General features: G+C 39.5%; 1 protein-coding gene across 1 annotated transcript in view; it reads right to left on the bottom strand.

The window, feature by feature from the left end:
* Bbs9 (Bardet-Biedl syndrome 9) overlaps positions 1–14,858 on the bottom strand; it is a 441,935-nt gene that overhangs the window by 53,463 nt on the left and 373,614 nt on the right. The window contains 1 exon segment of the mRNA XM_047562524.1: positions 8,958–9,180. Within this exon segment, the coding sequence (XP_047418480.1) occupies positions 8,958–9,180 (223 nt within the window).

Genomic DNA, 14,858 nt, shown 5'->3' with positions numbered 1-14,858 from the left:
ATACAACTTGATTTTCAAAACAATTTTGAAATAATCCATATTTTTCAAAACAAGGAGGTATTATCAGTTTTCCAAGTGAGAAAACCATGACTTTAAAAGAATAAACAGTTGTACAACTACTAAATTGCCAACTTTATCCTTCTCCCAGTGGCTAATACAAATCAACTTCAGGTTACTACCTCACCATCCATTTCTTCCTGCTCTTTCACAAATTACTATAAACTACTTCTCTAAAGCCTATGTGGCTGAACTTCTCAATACATTTGCCTCTTTTTTATTTTTTTAATCTTCATATATCCCAAACATACATCTAGGTTCTCACTTTTTCTCTTTTCAAATGCTAACTCTCTTCAGTCTACATATATTTTACCTTATTCCCTCTAACTTCCCAAAGCTTCCCATTTAACACAAACACTGGGTTGCAGCACTCTCAACTTGCTACACCACCTGACTTTCAAGCATCTCAAATATTTTTTAAAGAAGTGAAAACCCTAACAATAGCCTACTTTTTCTTCCATCGGTCTTCTTACATTGTTTTTTCCACTCAGAAACAGTTTCTTCCTAACCTGCTTTTGGCCTTGATAGTACTGACACTACTTCTTCTGTGAGTTCTTTGAAATTCACTGTTCTGTTTAGTCTTCTTGTCCCCAACCACAGTTCTTCAGCTAAGTCTCAAATCCTGGGTGCCTCACTCCTCATGAGTTCACTCCCTCAGAGGGTTCAATAGGTTGCAAGGTTATCAATGATAACTCTAACCTGAGGATACCAAAATCTATTTTTCCAGTTTCAGTCTTATCCTTAATCTAAAATTTCTCAGAGGCAGATGTTGACATATATCTTTTCTTGGATGTACCTTTATGATCCCAAGCCCAGTGTAACTGAAATGAAACACATTATCCATACAAATAAGATTCACTTAGTTATTAGCCCTTTCAATTAGTGTTCCAAAAACTTGAACGACCTATATTTTTCCTTATTTCACACTTATCTATTGCATACCACCATCAGATTGTATTTCTAAAACATAGCCTTTGTAGGTCACTTACAAGTCACAAACCAAGAACAGCTCCTATTACCATCTTCAACATGCTCAATCACTTTTGTTGAGCCTCTCAGGTCTCACATCCACTTATACGTACTGCTCTCCCCAGATGACCTTCTAATCTGAACCTTAACCTGCTTACCTACAATCTCAGATCTTGCTCAGACCACTAGGTCCATCTATAAGATCTACCATCACCCTTTCTAGAAGTCCAAAATGTATACCTACTTCAAAGCCTGTACTTTTTACAAAAATCTTCACTGACTGATTCCAAAAATATATGATACATCCATGTCAACTTCCTAGTTTTAATATTGTACTAGTTATATAAGATGTCACCATTTATGGGATCACATGTACTATACTGACATGTTCCTGTGACTCTATAATTATTTCAAAAGAAAAGTTTTAAAAATATATGGTAGGCATCAACTCTGTGTGTGTGTGTGTGTGTGTGTGTGTGTGTGTGTGTGTGAGTGAGTCACAAGTGGGGTACTGAGGTGAGAGAAGAATACAATACAATCTTCAAAACTTTCTACCTGGGGAAGAGCAACAGAATAAAAATACTAAGTGATGGTACTCTGTGATTAGTACTATAACAGTCATATATTCAGGGGACCAGAGAATACAGAGAAAAGAGTGAACAGTAATGTAGAAAGGTCCAGGAAATGCTTTATGGAACCTCATTTTAGCTGGGCCTTCAGAAATTCATGGTAATTTTACTACCAGACCGAGACTGCCTACCCAAAGCAATGAGACTCTTTAAAACAGGGAAACTTGAAAATCATGGTGTATTTGGAGACTATTGTGTAGCTCACTATCAGTAAAGGCTCTTAAGGAAGAAAATGTAGGTGATATGGCTAGAAGAAAAATGTGGATCTCCTTAATAAAGAACAATGTATTTCAGGTTTAGAACTTTCAATCTTATACAGTAGAAAATTGTGAAGTCTTTCAAAGCAGGGAAGTAACATGACCAGATTCACATTTTTTTCAAAGAAACCCATACTCATGGAAAAACACAAATTCATCACAATGTACACAGATTTAGGTACAAGAACATTCACCAAATAATTAATGTGTATCATACCAACAACAGAAACAGTTTGTATACTTCTAAAAAGAAGATGGTTAAGTATACAATCATTAAAATATTGTATACATTGTAATAATAACAAAGTTTTAAAAGTAGAATATAAAGCAGTAAGTACAATACGATCCAATTTTTATAAAACAGAAGTATACACATGTAAAGAAAAAAGACTATATGTGTATACATGTGTATACACATATACACACATATCTGCATATATACATACATACTATAAAGATAAATACATATAGAGTACAGAGTTGAGCTTCTATTTATTTCAGGGTAGTTAAATACAATTACCTAGGTATTTTCTTGTTGGCAGTTTCTATCACAGTCCTTTAATAAAAGTAATACACATTATTTGTAGGAAATGTACTCAGATATGAAAAAGGAAGAGTAAGAGGAGCTCCAGATTCCACCTATAACTCTACCACCTGGGGTAATTTCCATTAATACACACCTTGGTCTGTATCCTTCTGGATCAGATTTTGAGAGGTAAATAACTGCAGCTCAGTTCTCTGTTTTCAGCCCCTTTGCTGACTTTTTCAGAAAAGCACATGCTGGTTCCACAACTGTGTATCTGCCTTTATTTCTGTATGGGTTTTTATGATTTCTTTCTTTCTTTCCATTTTTTTTCCATTTCAATCTGCTTATTTGTCTGAAATGTATTGTGGCATATGGTATGAACGAGAATCTAACTATTTCTTTTCTCCAAATGGTTGGCCAGTTCCCAACACCATTTTTTAAACTAATTCATCCTGTCCTCTTTCCATTGCTTTGAAATGCCACATTAGCACATGTGGTCAGAGTTAGGGTTCACACATTTTCATACATATATAATTGGGGGGAGGGAGGTGGAGCCTCCTATTTAAGGAAGGCTTAATTTTTCCAGTTACTGTAGTCATACAAAAGCAAACCCAGAACACAAAAATATTCACGCAAAGACTAATTTGACTGCTTATAAAATTAGTCTCTAATCAAATATTCTTCTGTGTTCAACAACAGCAGATCAGTCCCTGTCTACTCTCAATATTTTATTGGTTATTCCCTCACGGAGTGTTGGAAATTATTACAAATACAACATACATAGGCTGCAAGGGTAATCTACAAATCTTGTACACTATGCATGATTAACACTGTTTAAGTATTCTTAGAGAAATGTTCCCGTCACAGGCAAGGCCAGTGATCACTGAAAATCTTACAGTTCCTTTAACAATGAAGAGAAGGAAACTGACAAGAATGATGACATTTTAGATGTTTTAAAGAAAATATCTGGCTGGAGTGGTGGCACACACCTGTAATCCCAGTAGCTCAGGAGGCTGAGGCAGGAGGGTCACAAGTTCAAGGCCAGCCTAGGCAACTTAGTGAGACCTTGGCCACTTAGCAAGATTGTCTCAAAATAAAAAATAAAAAGGGCTAAGGATATAGTTCAGTGGTAAATTGCCTCTGGGTTCAATCTCCAGTACCAAAACAATAAATTAAATAAAAGAAAGAAAATTATCTGCACATCAAAAGATTCAAGAGAAACCTCTAGGAAAACAATGATGAGTTAGAATATTTTTTTCCTGAAATCACCCCCCTTGTAAAGGTATCTGTAAGGTGAAACGAGTAATGAGCATGCCAAAAACAAAACAAAAACCTCATTCAATTCTTTCATTGCTGCCTCCAAAAATTAGTACATTATTATAGGCATAACCTAAATTTTGGCAAATATAAGACAAAGTAAACTTACAGTTAATTTTAACTTTACTTACTTTGCAAACAAACCTTTTGTTTTCTCAATATCTACCATGAAATATTAAGTCTCAGTTTCAGGTAGACTTTTTCTTGATTCCAATTAGCCTCAAACCAGCCTTATTTAACCAGTTCTGAATTTTCTATTTTAGTGTAAGCTCTTTTTATGATTGTAACCTTGTTGTTTACAGTTATTTTATAATATTCTAAAAAGGAAAATGTTATACCCCCTTTTTTTTTTTTTAATAAATTCCCTGTCTAATTTTGAACCATAGAATCCTTTGGGAAAATTTCCCAAGTGCCTTTAGGATTTTACGGTAGTATTTATTATTATCATTAATAGAAGCTTGCTTTTAGTGAGAATTTGCTGTGCATCAGATACTTGCTAAGCATTTTCCATGCACTACTATATTCAATTTAGCCAACTCTAATTCAAGTACCATTATTATTTCTATTGATAGTTGATAAAACAAAGAAGTAGACAGGCTAAGAAACATGTTACATATCATAGAACTGGGAAAGGGCCAAGCTAGCTTTGGAACACAGGCACTTTTGGTGTCAAAGTTCACTTTACAATAGTATTTTCCTATTTTGGAACTCACTTTTTAAAAAAATGTACAAAGTACTGTATTCACTATAAGAAAAAAGAGGTTCAGAAACCATTTAGTAATTTTCCTGAAGCCTTTCCTATCTTGAATTCATCTAAATTTCCTTAGTGAAAGACTTCAAACTTATAAAAATTCAGTGTAAAACAAACAGTTAAACTGCACTGACAATATGAAAGTAAACACCAAATGTCTTACCCAGAATCTCAGTGAGACTTTATGAAGAACTAAACTTAAATTCTGTTAAAATGGGTCATTTGGAAATAGCTTCAAAATAACACAAAATCCTTAAGGCAAAAGGTCATTAAGTTTGGGGATAGACTAGATACCTTATTCAGTTTTGTACTCTACATTCAGATTAATACTCTGTATTTTCTTCTGTCCATTTAATATAATAAAGATGCATAAAACAGTAATTCCTGGGTGGTCCATACCACATCTAAAAATAGGAAGTGTTCTGATCCATATCCACAGAAAGACTCATCTTATTTATCAAACCTTCTCTGCTTCCTCCCCTATCCCCTACCACCCAGCTTCCTCTTGGTCCTCAAGTTTGGCAGTGCCAAAGAAAATACAGCTGAAGCTATGGCCCATTATGACTTCTGGCTCATGTCATCACATGAAGGAAATATTCACTTGTGGCACTTGATCAAGCCTGGATTGCCGTCAAACCCTTTCTCCTTGCCTGCTTGTTCTGCCTGTCCTGCTGAGGGGCCCATACCACTTGCCCTCCACACTTTCCATCTGAGAAGCCAGCACTTAGACGCCATACCACTTCTTCATGGACAGACCCTCAGCTAGATGAAATGAAGCTTTAAAAAAAAAACCTTTATAAAAGGACAAAAGCTCCCTAGTTCATGAGGTTAAAATGATTAATCTCCAAAGGTCATGCATTAGGCCCACCCATGTATGCATTAAGTTATGCAAATGTACTTGAGAGATTCAAATCTTTATTCTAATTAGGCTACTGAAATATTGTCCTAAACTCATAAAAGGAGGCAAATCTCTCAGCCCCAAGCACCTGTAGGGGCAAAAGTAGATAACATATGAGAAGATCAGTTAGACCACCAAATCATTCATATTCAAATTTTTAAAAAGCACTGTCCTGGTGGCCCTCTGTGACTCTTGCTCTAAGAGCAGAATGCATAGAGACAAGGAAAGATTTTAATGAAAGTGAATTCCTTATAAGCCATATTCCCTAGCAGAAAGATGTGAATACCAGAGCTACAGATAATAAAAATATAAGTTTGATGGTTCTGCAATAAAAAGAATTTGCCTGGAAAAGGTTAATTGAAAGTCTGATAGAGAGTCAATAAAGGCAGGCAGGAAAAATGAGAGGCAAGAAGGCCATAAGGTGATTCCCAGTGGGAAAGATTTTCAAACTCCACACCCCAGAGAGGATGTTGTCATCGTGGCCTTCAGTGGAGCACAGAAAGGGCACATCCAAGGTGGCAGACTCATAAAGTCTCCAGGCTAAAAAAGACCAATGATTTTTTATTCAGAGATGTTTATCCATCTGCAATTTAATAGGGAACATGGTAAGACTACACACACTCCTGCCTTTTAATACTAACCACTTAGTCACTTCACCTTCTTAGGCCTTCGTTACCTCAGTGATTAAGTGAGGGAGGTGAACCAGATGATTTCGAAGTTCTCATCCAGAGTTTTAAAAAGTATCGTGTCTGTGAAAAGTGCTTATGTGTTTAGTAATGCTCTCCTTTCTAATAGGCCACTGTACCTTTTTATATTATGATGTGACTAGTAGAGTTGAACTTACATTGTACATTGCACAGTTAGAGACTTGAAGCAGAAATAACTCATGGTCTTATTACTTCTATGCTAATAGCATCATGTCCCTATAAAGAAAATAAAAGTCAAGCAAAAAACATATGATAAATATTTAATATTTACCTCACAGAAAAAAGACTGTGTGAAGCCATGTCTTGACCTTTCTCCCCACCCCCACATTGCTGGGTCAATTTAAACAAAAGAAGGCAGTTCAAGAACAGCTTACACAGGAGGCGGCTCTGGCCAGAAGCAGACTTGTACCACTGTGGTCTGTGTGGTCTAGAGGGCAACACAGCGGAGGAGGAGATTTGGATGGTAGGCCTAAACCTTCCAGCAATCAGGTAACTTTAGGCAAGATATTTCACCTTTCCTATCTCCATTTTCCATCCGTAAAATAGCAATACTTCTACATGTCTCTTCTACCTCGAAACTGGTCAAGTACACGAATAAAGTATGTGAAAACGCTGAGTTCTAGAGAGGAAAGTGTTATAGGGAGTAAGTGTGCTAATGCTAAGGAGCATCACTGCCTGGAACACTTTAGCAGTAGACTCACCCTGGAGTAAACTCACTATTGTAATCAGATTGAGACAAGTTGGGTAGAGACACTGGACCACAGAGTGGCAAAGTGGGTCATCAGAAGTAAGAGCAAACAAGAAAACTGTGACTGTGACAATATGACTGGGACAAGCAACACACACGGCCTGATCCCCCCAGTGAAAGAACTCAACTAGACAGGCACAAGACACAGCAAGCTCACAGGCTCCTGGGCTGTGAAAACATTTTCCATCTTCCTTCCTTTATTTCTTCCTCCTATGCATCTTCTCTTCTCCCTTTCCTCCGTCCCTGAAGTCTGAAGTGTTCCTCATCATAAATGTACAAATAGGCCTTAAATTGCTTAGTCATTTAAATGACAATTATTAATGTTTCATAATCAGTAAATGTGACTAAGGGACCCCTGAGCTTTTGCTAGCTTTGTCCTTTGACTCCTAATAGCTGCTCCCACAGAGGTTCAGATGGGGGTCTGCAGAAGGAACCCAGGACTGCTGCAGCCTAGACTGGCAGGGTACCAGCCAATCAGGTGGGCTGAGCCTATTTCTCTTCAGATTTTCTCCTTCATATATCCAGTCTTTCCCCTAAATATGGAGGGAAGCCATATTCTATGTGCCAGTTATAGTGAAGAGTTTTCAATTACTATTTTATTATGACAATATTTATATCTTAGAAAATACTCCTGTAATAATGGACAGAAGATAGACAAGTGGAGGCCAGAGGACTAGTGAGGAGGCTGTCATGAGGGCAAGATGAAGAGAACCTCCATAAAGGCAAACAGTATCAGAACTGTGTGGAAAGGCATTTCTATTCTAAAAAGCCAAATATGAAATATTCTTTTGAAGTAAAAGCTAAGTTCTTGGTGTAAAGGTTAAAGTATTTCAAATCACAGAATATGGAACTCCTTGACCTTAAACTAGCTATTTCCTCACTGTTAAATTTAGAAGCTGAATTATACATACATCAATAACAATGGTAATAATTATAGCTTGAGTTTCTTCTGTGTTTCTCGATTCCAAGCATTGTAGCAGGTGCTTTACAAATACATAAGGCTCTGGCAACAATGCAGACATTATTATATTCAATTTCCAGAAGAAGAAACTAAGGCTGGAAAGTTAAGTAATATATCCAGGGTCATCTGAGTAGTATGGGATAGAGGTAGGATCCAAACATCGGTCTGTCTGCCTCCAGAGTCTGTGCTTATTAGATTATACTACGCTGTCTTCATGTTTATCTTTTTAAGATTTTGCTTGCATTCCTTTTTACTTCTAGGAATGCTGATTAAGGGGGGAAAGAAAGCAACAGCAAAAACATCAGCAATGGAGGAGGGGAAGGAGACAAAAGGCATGTAAGAAGGAAGAAGAGAAAACCACACCACTTCCTGAACTCTGGTCCTCATCTTAGAGAAATAGATGCCACAGCTGCCACACTTAACAAATTCACTGTGTTATGCTCCTTGCTACTGCCATAGAGAGGGTAGGAAGAGGGAAGTGGGATTTCCAGGTTTGCTGCCTCTGACAGACCTGAGTGCAGTGCCACTGACTGCTTGTTGCCCCCTCCCCAGCCCCCAGCAATGAGAAGGGCCAACCTGGGTGCCCATGACCCTCACTGAGGGCAAGCTGGAGCTCCTCCTCCGCCCTGGCGCATAGGTGCCTTGGCCCTGAGGCCTGCTCACATCTCCTGATCCCAGCTCCTTCCCTTTGTCTTTCCTCCTTATTCTGATGACCACAGTCCAAGCAAACAGCAGAAGGGACCTGACTCATCTGGATTACATTAACTCCTTGTATCATGCTATTTACATTCATGAAATATGGTATTGAGAGATCACATTTAGTAAAACTTTTCCTTAAAAACAGTTTTATTCTCTAATCCATTTTTTATTGGTTAGGAGAAAAACAAAATGGATCATATATTTAAAAGCAGAGGGAAGAAAAAAAGACATACCATTCTAGAACTGTCTAGCAAGCAAATACCCCAAGAATATTTATCCAAGTGGTTACCCTGGGATATCTGAGGGGAAACGTGAAAGCAATTTTCTTGGCTATCATCACTTTAATATGAAATTTAAACCCCAAACACAACCACAGGCACATTCCTTTAATTTGGGGAAAGTAAAATTGTGCTTAGGGAGCGTGGACAGAGCTCTTACCTGGCATGACCATGGTCTGTGGGGCCGCGGCATCATTACTTAAGCAGAGACGGCCACCTTTGGCTAATCTATCACAGAGCAAGGTGATATGTTTCTTCAGTCGGCTTGTGTCTTTGGGTATGTTCAGCTGGCTGCTGAGGTTCAGAGCCTGTTCCTTTGAACTCTTTGACAGGCAGGTCTTCAACAAGTGAGAAATGGCAGCATCCACTGTTTCTTCCCAGCCCTGTATGCAAAAACCAGGAAAAATGACGATGAGCCAAATGGGCACTTCACTGTTAACCAGGTTATTCAGATGATTGTTTATGTTCAGGTGTTGGAAAAGATCTTGGTCCCTGCAATACTCTAGACCAGACGCATTTTGAGTTCTAGCTCTGTCAGCTGTTTGACCATGAACAGGTTACTAATTCCTCTTGGCCTCATCCTCCGCAAGGGTTGGGGTGATTAAATGAGATGATATATGAGAAGTGCTTAGTACCATGTCAGGCATAGAGTAATCAGTAACAATAAGATTAATCTCCAGTGCAGGTCTGTTTGATGATCTGGTGGGGGAAGCTGCCAGAAGCATCGTCTGTTTTGCCTTTACTTCTGCAGAAGGAGAGCTGGCCCAGACAGGCAGAACCTTTGGATACCTTGGGAGAAACTGAAATGGAGAGAAAACCCTGATGTCTCAGCTACCAGTGTCATAGCCATGGGTCTGCAGGCAAAAAATCAAAGGAGCTAATTTCAAGAGGGATTTTGCAAGACCCAAGGGCCCAACTAGTCCCATGTCACTCAAGTGACAAAAAGTAACACAAAGCAATAAAATGGGCCATTTAGCCCACTTTTGTTGGGAACAGTGTGGCTGTGCTGCAGTAAAGACCTGGAGAAGGACAGCATCGCCTTAGTATCCTGAAGGCAGCATTGTCACAGAGGACGCTTTCAGCAGCAGGATGGGCACAGGGAGGGCTCAACTTCAGGAGGGTACAGATAACACCTGCTATAAGGAGTGAGGGGGTAAGGGGTAAAGAGCAGAAGGATCTGATGATGGATTTCCATTAGGCATCCCCAAGGGTCCCCCAGAGATAACTGGGTTAGATCTTCATGGGGGTCTAAGGTCCTTTGCAACACAAAGGGAAGCCTGAAATAAATCTGGGTGTTGGTGTCTAGACCCCTTTCAGTTCCACAGCAGCATCACATACTTGAAAGCCCGAGGCCATCTGCTTGCTGACTGTGCTGCTCCCCAAGCTCCCTCCTCAGTCAGCCTCTTGTGAGAGTGGCTTTCTGACACACCCAGCCTGACCCTGGGAAAGTAATTCTATCATCCTAAGAATACCTTTCGGCAATGATCATAAGCAGGCCTAAGTTTCTGGATTTGCTTTTCCTGTTTGGGATGAAGTTTTGAGATGCTGAAATGTGAAAAGAGTGATCAAAATTGTGGATTTTTTTTCCCCCTCTGCTACTCTTTTAAGGAAATAATACTGTACACAGTACTTCCTGCAGGCATTGCTATCATTCAGCTTCCTGTTCCTTTCAAAGCCTTGCTATGAAGAATTTAAGACTTGTAGTATCTTGACCTGAAGTAGATTTATTTGCGTCCATTCAGCATTAAAAAAAAAAAGTATCATTTGTAACCATAGACCAACAAGGCCAAGAGCACCATGGGCCATACAATCAAAGTGATATTATAAAGGAAGATAGTAAAATAATTTATTCTCATAGAATATTCCAGAATAATCCAATACTCTTATACTAGAGGTGAGAAACCTGAGACTCAGAGGGACTGTGGCTCTGGGAGCCCTCACTGTTAATACCACTCCATCTTCAACCTTGTTTTTGAGTCACCTTGGAAGTATGCAGATCAGGTGATGTTATTCCCAAGCTTCAGCTCCTACATCTCAATGCTCAGTTCAATATTTCAGGCACTTTCTGCCCCGGCTCCTGCTCCACTGTGCTCTCTTCCCATCCACTTGCACCCACCCTCCCTCCTGCTCAGGCCTCTCACATGCTCAGTTTTCATGCTGCTACACTCCACCCCTGCTCTTTAGCTGACTGACTCCCACTGACGACTCAACTCAGGCACTGGCATCTAAGGATGACACTCACAGGCCCTCTCTGGGGCTCTGAGAGGTCATACCCCCAGCTCCACTCCAGCACCCCTTACCCTGTCTGTAAGTCTAGTCTTCCCACTGGAGTGCTAGGAACTATCCATATTGCTGTTCCTGGTACACTGACAGTGGTCAAGAAATATGTTTGCTAGACAGAGATGGTGAGATATAGAATCAGCATCACAGAGTTGAGAGGATTTTGGAGATCTGTAAGTTCGAGATTTTTCCAGAATCCTTTATACAATATCAACCATCTGCCCAGACTGGGCTACTCTAAGATCCAAAATTATATTACTTTTTATTGGTGGGGGAAGGATACCAGAGATTGAATACAGGGGTGCTCTACCACTGAGCCACATTCCTGGACCTTTTTATATTATATTTTGAGGCAGGGTTTCACTAAGTTGCTTAGGGCTTTGCTAAGTTGCTGGGGCTGGCTTTGAGCATGCGATCCTCCTGCCTCAGCCTCCCTAGCCACTGGCATTACAGACGTGTACCAATGTGCCTGGCCCAAAATTACATTACTTTTTGAGGCAGTTTACTCCTCTCAGGACATGTGTAACCAGCAGAAAGCTCTACACCAAAGTGTGCCCCAGTGGCCCTGTTCTAGTCTCCAAAACCATGCAAAATAAGTCAAAACTCTCTTCTACATGACAGCCCTTTATATCTGTGAAGACAGCAATTCTGTACCCTCTCCTCCAGAATAAACATCCCAGTTCCTCTAGCTCTTTCATATATAAACACGGTTTCAAGTTCTCTCTCCATCCAAACCACTCCTTGAATAGGTTCCAATTTTAAACACTTAAAAATGTATGCAGCTAAGGAGAGAACCCCAAACTGACCCCAGGACACCAGGCTGGGCCTGGTAGTGCAGGCGAGGACTCTGGCCTCCCTCCTGTTTTCAGGGAATCCTCCTTGCCAGCCTGGCCACTGCTTTCCTGGATGCTGCACCATGCTCTAGTTTCACAATGCCTGCATGGACGCCCCGAGCCAGGCTCTGCCTCGCTCGCCATACTCTTCCCTTCTTGGCCCACATAGCTGCTTCAGTAGACCAAAGTGCAGATGCTACAAAAATCTACTACAGAACTTGCCACTGACCTGCCGTGATCCGTTAATCCAGGCTCTTTCACTTACTGACCCATTTCTATCAACACTTTATTGATGGCACTACGTGAATTAGGAAATAAATAATGATTTTAAAATGACCTGAAAATCCTTTCAAGAAGACCTCAAAGACTGCAAAAACAGTTTCCTAACCATTGAAGAATAATAAACCACTAGTTACTACAAAAATATCTCTCCACTACTACCAAAATCTAAATTAGACAAATATCAGAAATTGATTCTACATCCCAATAATAATGAAATGAGACAAGTAAAGACAAAAAAAAGTAACCTGGAGGTCACTGGAGAAGACAATTTTCAAGTTGCTTTTGGAGCCTTTGAAAAAGAGTTCTGTAGTATAAGAAGAAAAAATTCTTTGAGTATAATTTGACATTTGTATCCTCTGTGGTCATTTCAGCATTAAAACAGTTTTCACTCTCCTATAGGCTATTCATCTAAGCAAACTTCTGTATTTGTAAATAGATTACAGTAGCTTATTAGATCATTTAAGTAGGTATAGAATTTAGTTAGCATAGAAGTACCTCTTCAGAATTTCTTTGCCTACTGCCAACTTGCAAATCAAGTAAAAAATCATGTCATATTTAGGTATTTGGCATGAATATTTCTTTAATATAATGCCAATACTTCAGAGAGATTGCTACTAAAATATAGAGTTATTTGCAAGGCATGGATTGCAACATAAATTCAAATATAATAATAAAAGAGAATGTTTATGAGACAAAGGAAGAGCCTTTGAAATGAGAATTTAGTCACATAAAACTACAATATGGTAATTCATTGATCCAATGTGTAACGTACTTACCTAATGAAATATTAAACAAAACTGTGTGGAATCTAGAATCTACATGTGAGAAGTACCTCAAAGGTAAGCTATTTTGTGTCTAAGTCCTTCACCTTTGTTTATAGCCCACATCTAAACATTACCTACATGCCTCACATGCACACACCTCACTCATCCTCTAAAGCTGCATATACGAGAGTGAAAGTAAATCTTAATATGGGGAGAATATTACCAAAAATATCCAGAAGGGAACTAAGCATATGCCCTTCAGTGAGAGTTGGGTTAGTTTTAGTTCTCAAATCTACATGGTATCTCTAAAATCTCAGTGGACCTGTGTATGACTTTTAGAAAACATAGCAGGTGTGAAAAGGAAGAACTGAAGGCAGAAAGGAATTTAAATGTGTGTGTTATTCTACTTTACTTTCTTGTCAGTACTGGAAATTAACTTATTCATTAGGTTTGGGAGGGATGTGTTCACTTTGTCTAGTCTAATATTGCTAACTGGGTTTTCCCTGCACTCCCAAGATCTTCTCTCTACTCCCACTGTTATGGCTTGTATCTTAATGTTCTCTCAAAACTCAAGTGCTGAAGGCTTGGTCCTCAATTAGTGGCATGATTGGGAGGTCGTACAAACTTCAGGGGTGGAACTAGCTGAGGAAATAGGTCATGGGGAGCATGCTCTTGAAGGGCATAGCCCCCTTCTCTCTCTCTCCCTCTATGTTTCCTGGTTTCCATGAGATGAGTAGCTTTGCTCCACCAGGTGCTCACTACTATGATATTCTGCCTTGCCACAGGCTAAAAAGCAACAGAGTCAACCAATCGTGAACTGAAATGTTGAAACCATGAGTCAAAATAAACCTTTCTTCCTTTTAAGCTATTTATCTCAGGTATTTTGTCATAGCAACATGAAGCTAACTGTGGGAACTTTATTTTTGTCTTAGTTCTCTACCTGAGTTCCTTTCTTGGAAGCCTACTTAAAGTGTCACTCTGACAGCCTGGGCTGCCTTGCTCTGCCAGATGCTCTCCAATGAACTGGACTCAGAGGCTGTGGCCTTATTACCTGTTTCTCCAATTCTCAGTTACTTGCTGTGGATACCCCCAAAAGGCTACCCAGTTCTCAACTTCCATGTTTCACCTACTTGTGAAAGCCTCCTATACACCATGAGGGTCCCAGATGCCTGTGGGGACCAGTGTGATACCCAGGTGTGCCCTGTTTCTACCATCAGCTCTTTACATTCAAGGTCCTGGCCTTGCCTACTCTAATCCTCCTGACAGAAGTCAAACAGGTTATGTTTTTCACTACTAGGAGGCCAGAGAGCTGCAGCTGAGTTTCTGATTGCTCTGTTCTACCTACCCTGCTAGTCTCCACTGGCCACTGTGTCTATACCAGTACCAAGCAAGTAGTTTATCAGAAACAGTAAGAAGCAGAAAGTCTAACTAAGTTTATAAAATTAATTCCTTAGGGTATCAATCAAAGCAACCAAAGGAAAAAAAAAAATGAGAGTATTCCCAGACCACCTGTAAATTAAAACAGGTAAGTTGAAGATAGCTGCCCCTTCTGGGTTCCGACTTACCCGCATTCACCTTCACTGCCCCCTTCACTTAATCTTTCTGAGGTATATCTGAGGTCTCCATAAAAACAGGAATAACATTATTCACTCTGTCAATGTTTCAAAGATGGTAATGTACTCTGAAATCTTAATTAGAAGACAATATGGAACAAGCAAATATATTTAATCCTATCTTTTTCCCACATTTTTATTGGTGCATTATAGTTGTACACAATGGGGGTCACTGTTGTTACATATTAGTACATGCACACAATATAACAAGATAATTTGGCCAATTTGGCTCCCCAGCACTTCCCACCTCCTGCCTCACCTCTTACCCCTGGTGATTCTTTCCTCTATT

The sequence above is a fragment of the Sciurus carolinensis genome, chromosome 8, assembly GCF_902686445.1.
Source record: "Sciurus carolinensis chromosome 8, mSciCar1.2, whole genome shotgun sequence".
Classification (NCBI taxonomy): Eukaryota; Metazoa; Chordata; class Mammalia; order Rodentia; family Sciuridae; genus Sciurus; species Sciurus carolinensis.
Note: the sequence above shows the minus strand (reverse complement) of the source record. Positions and strands in the feature narration are given on the sequence as shown.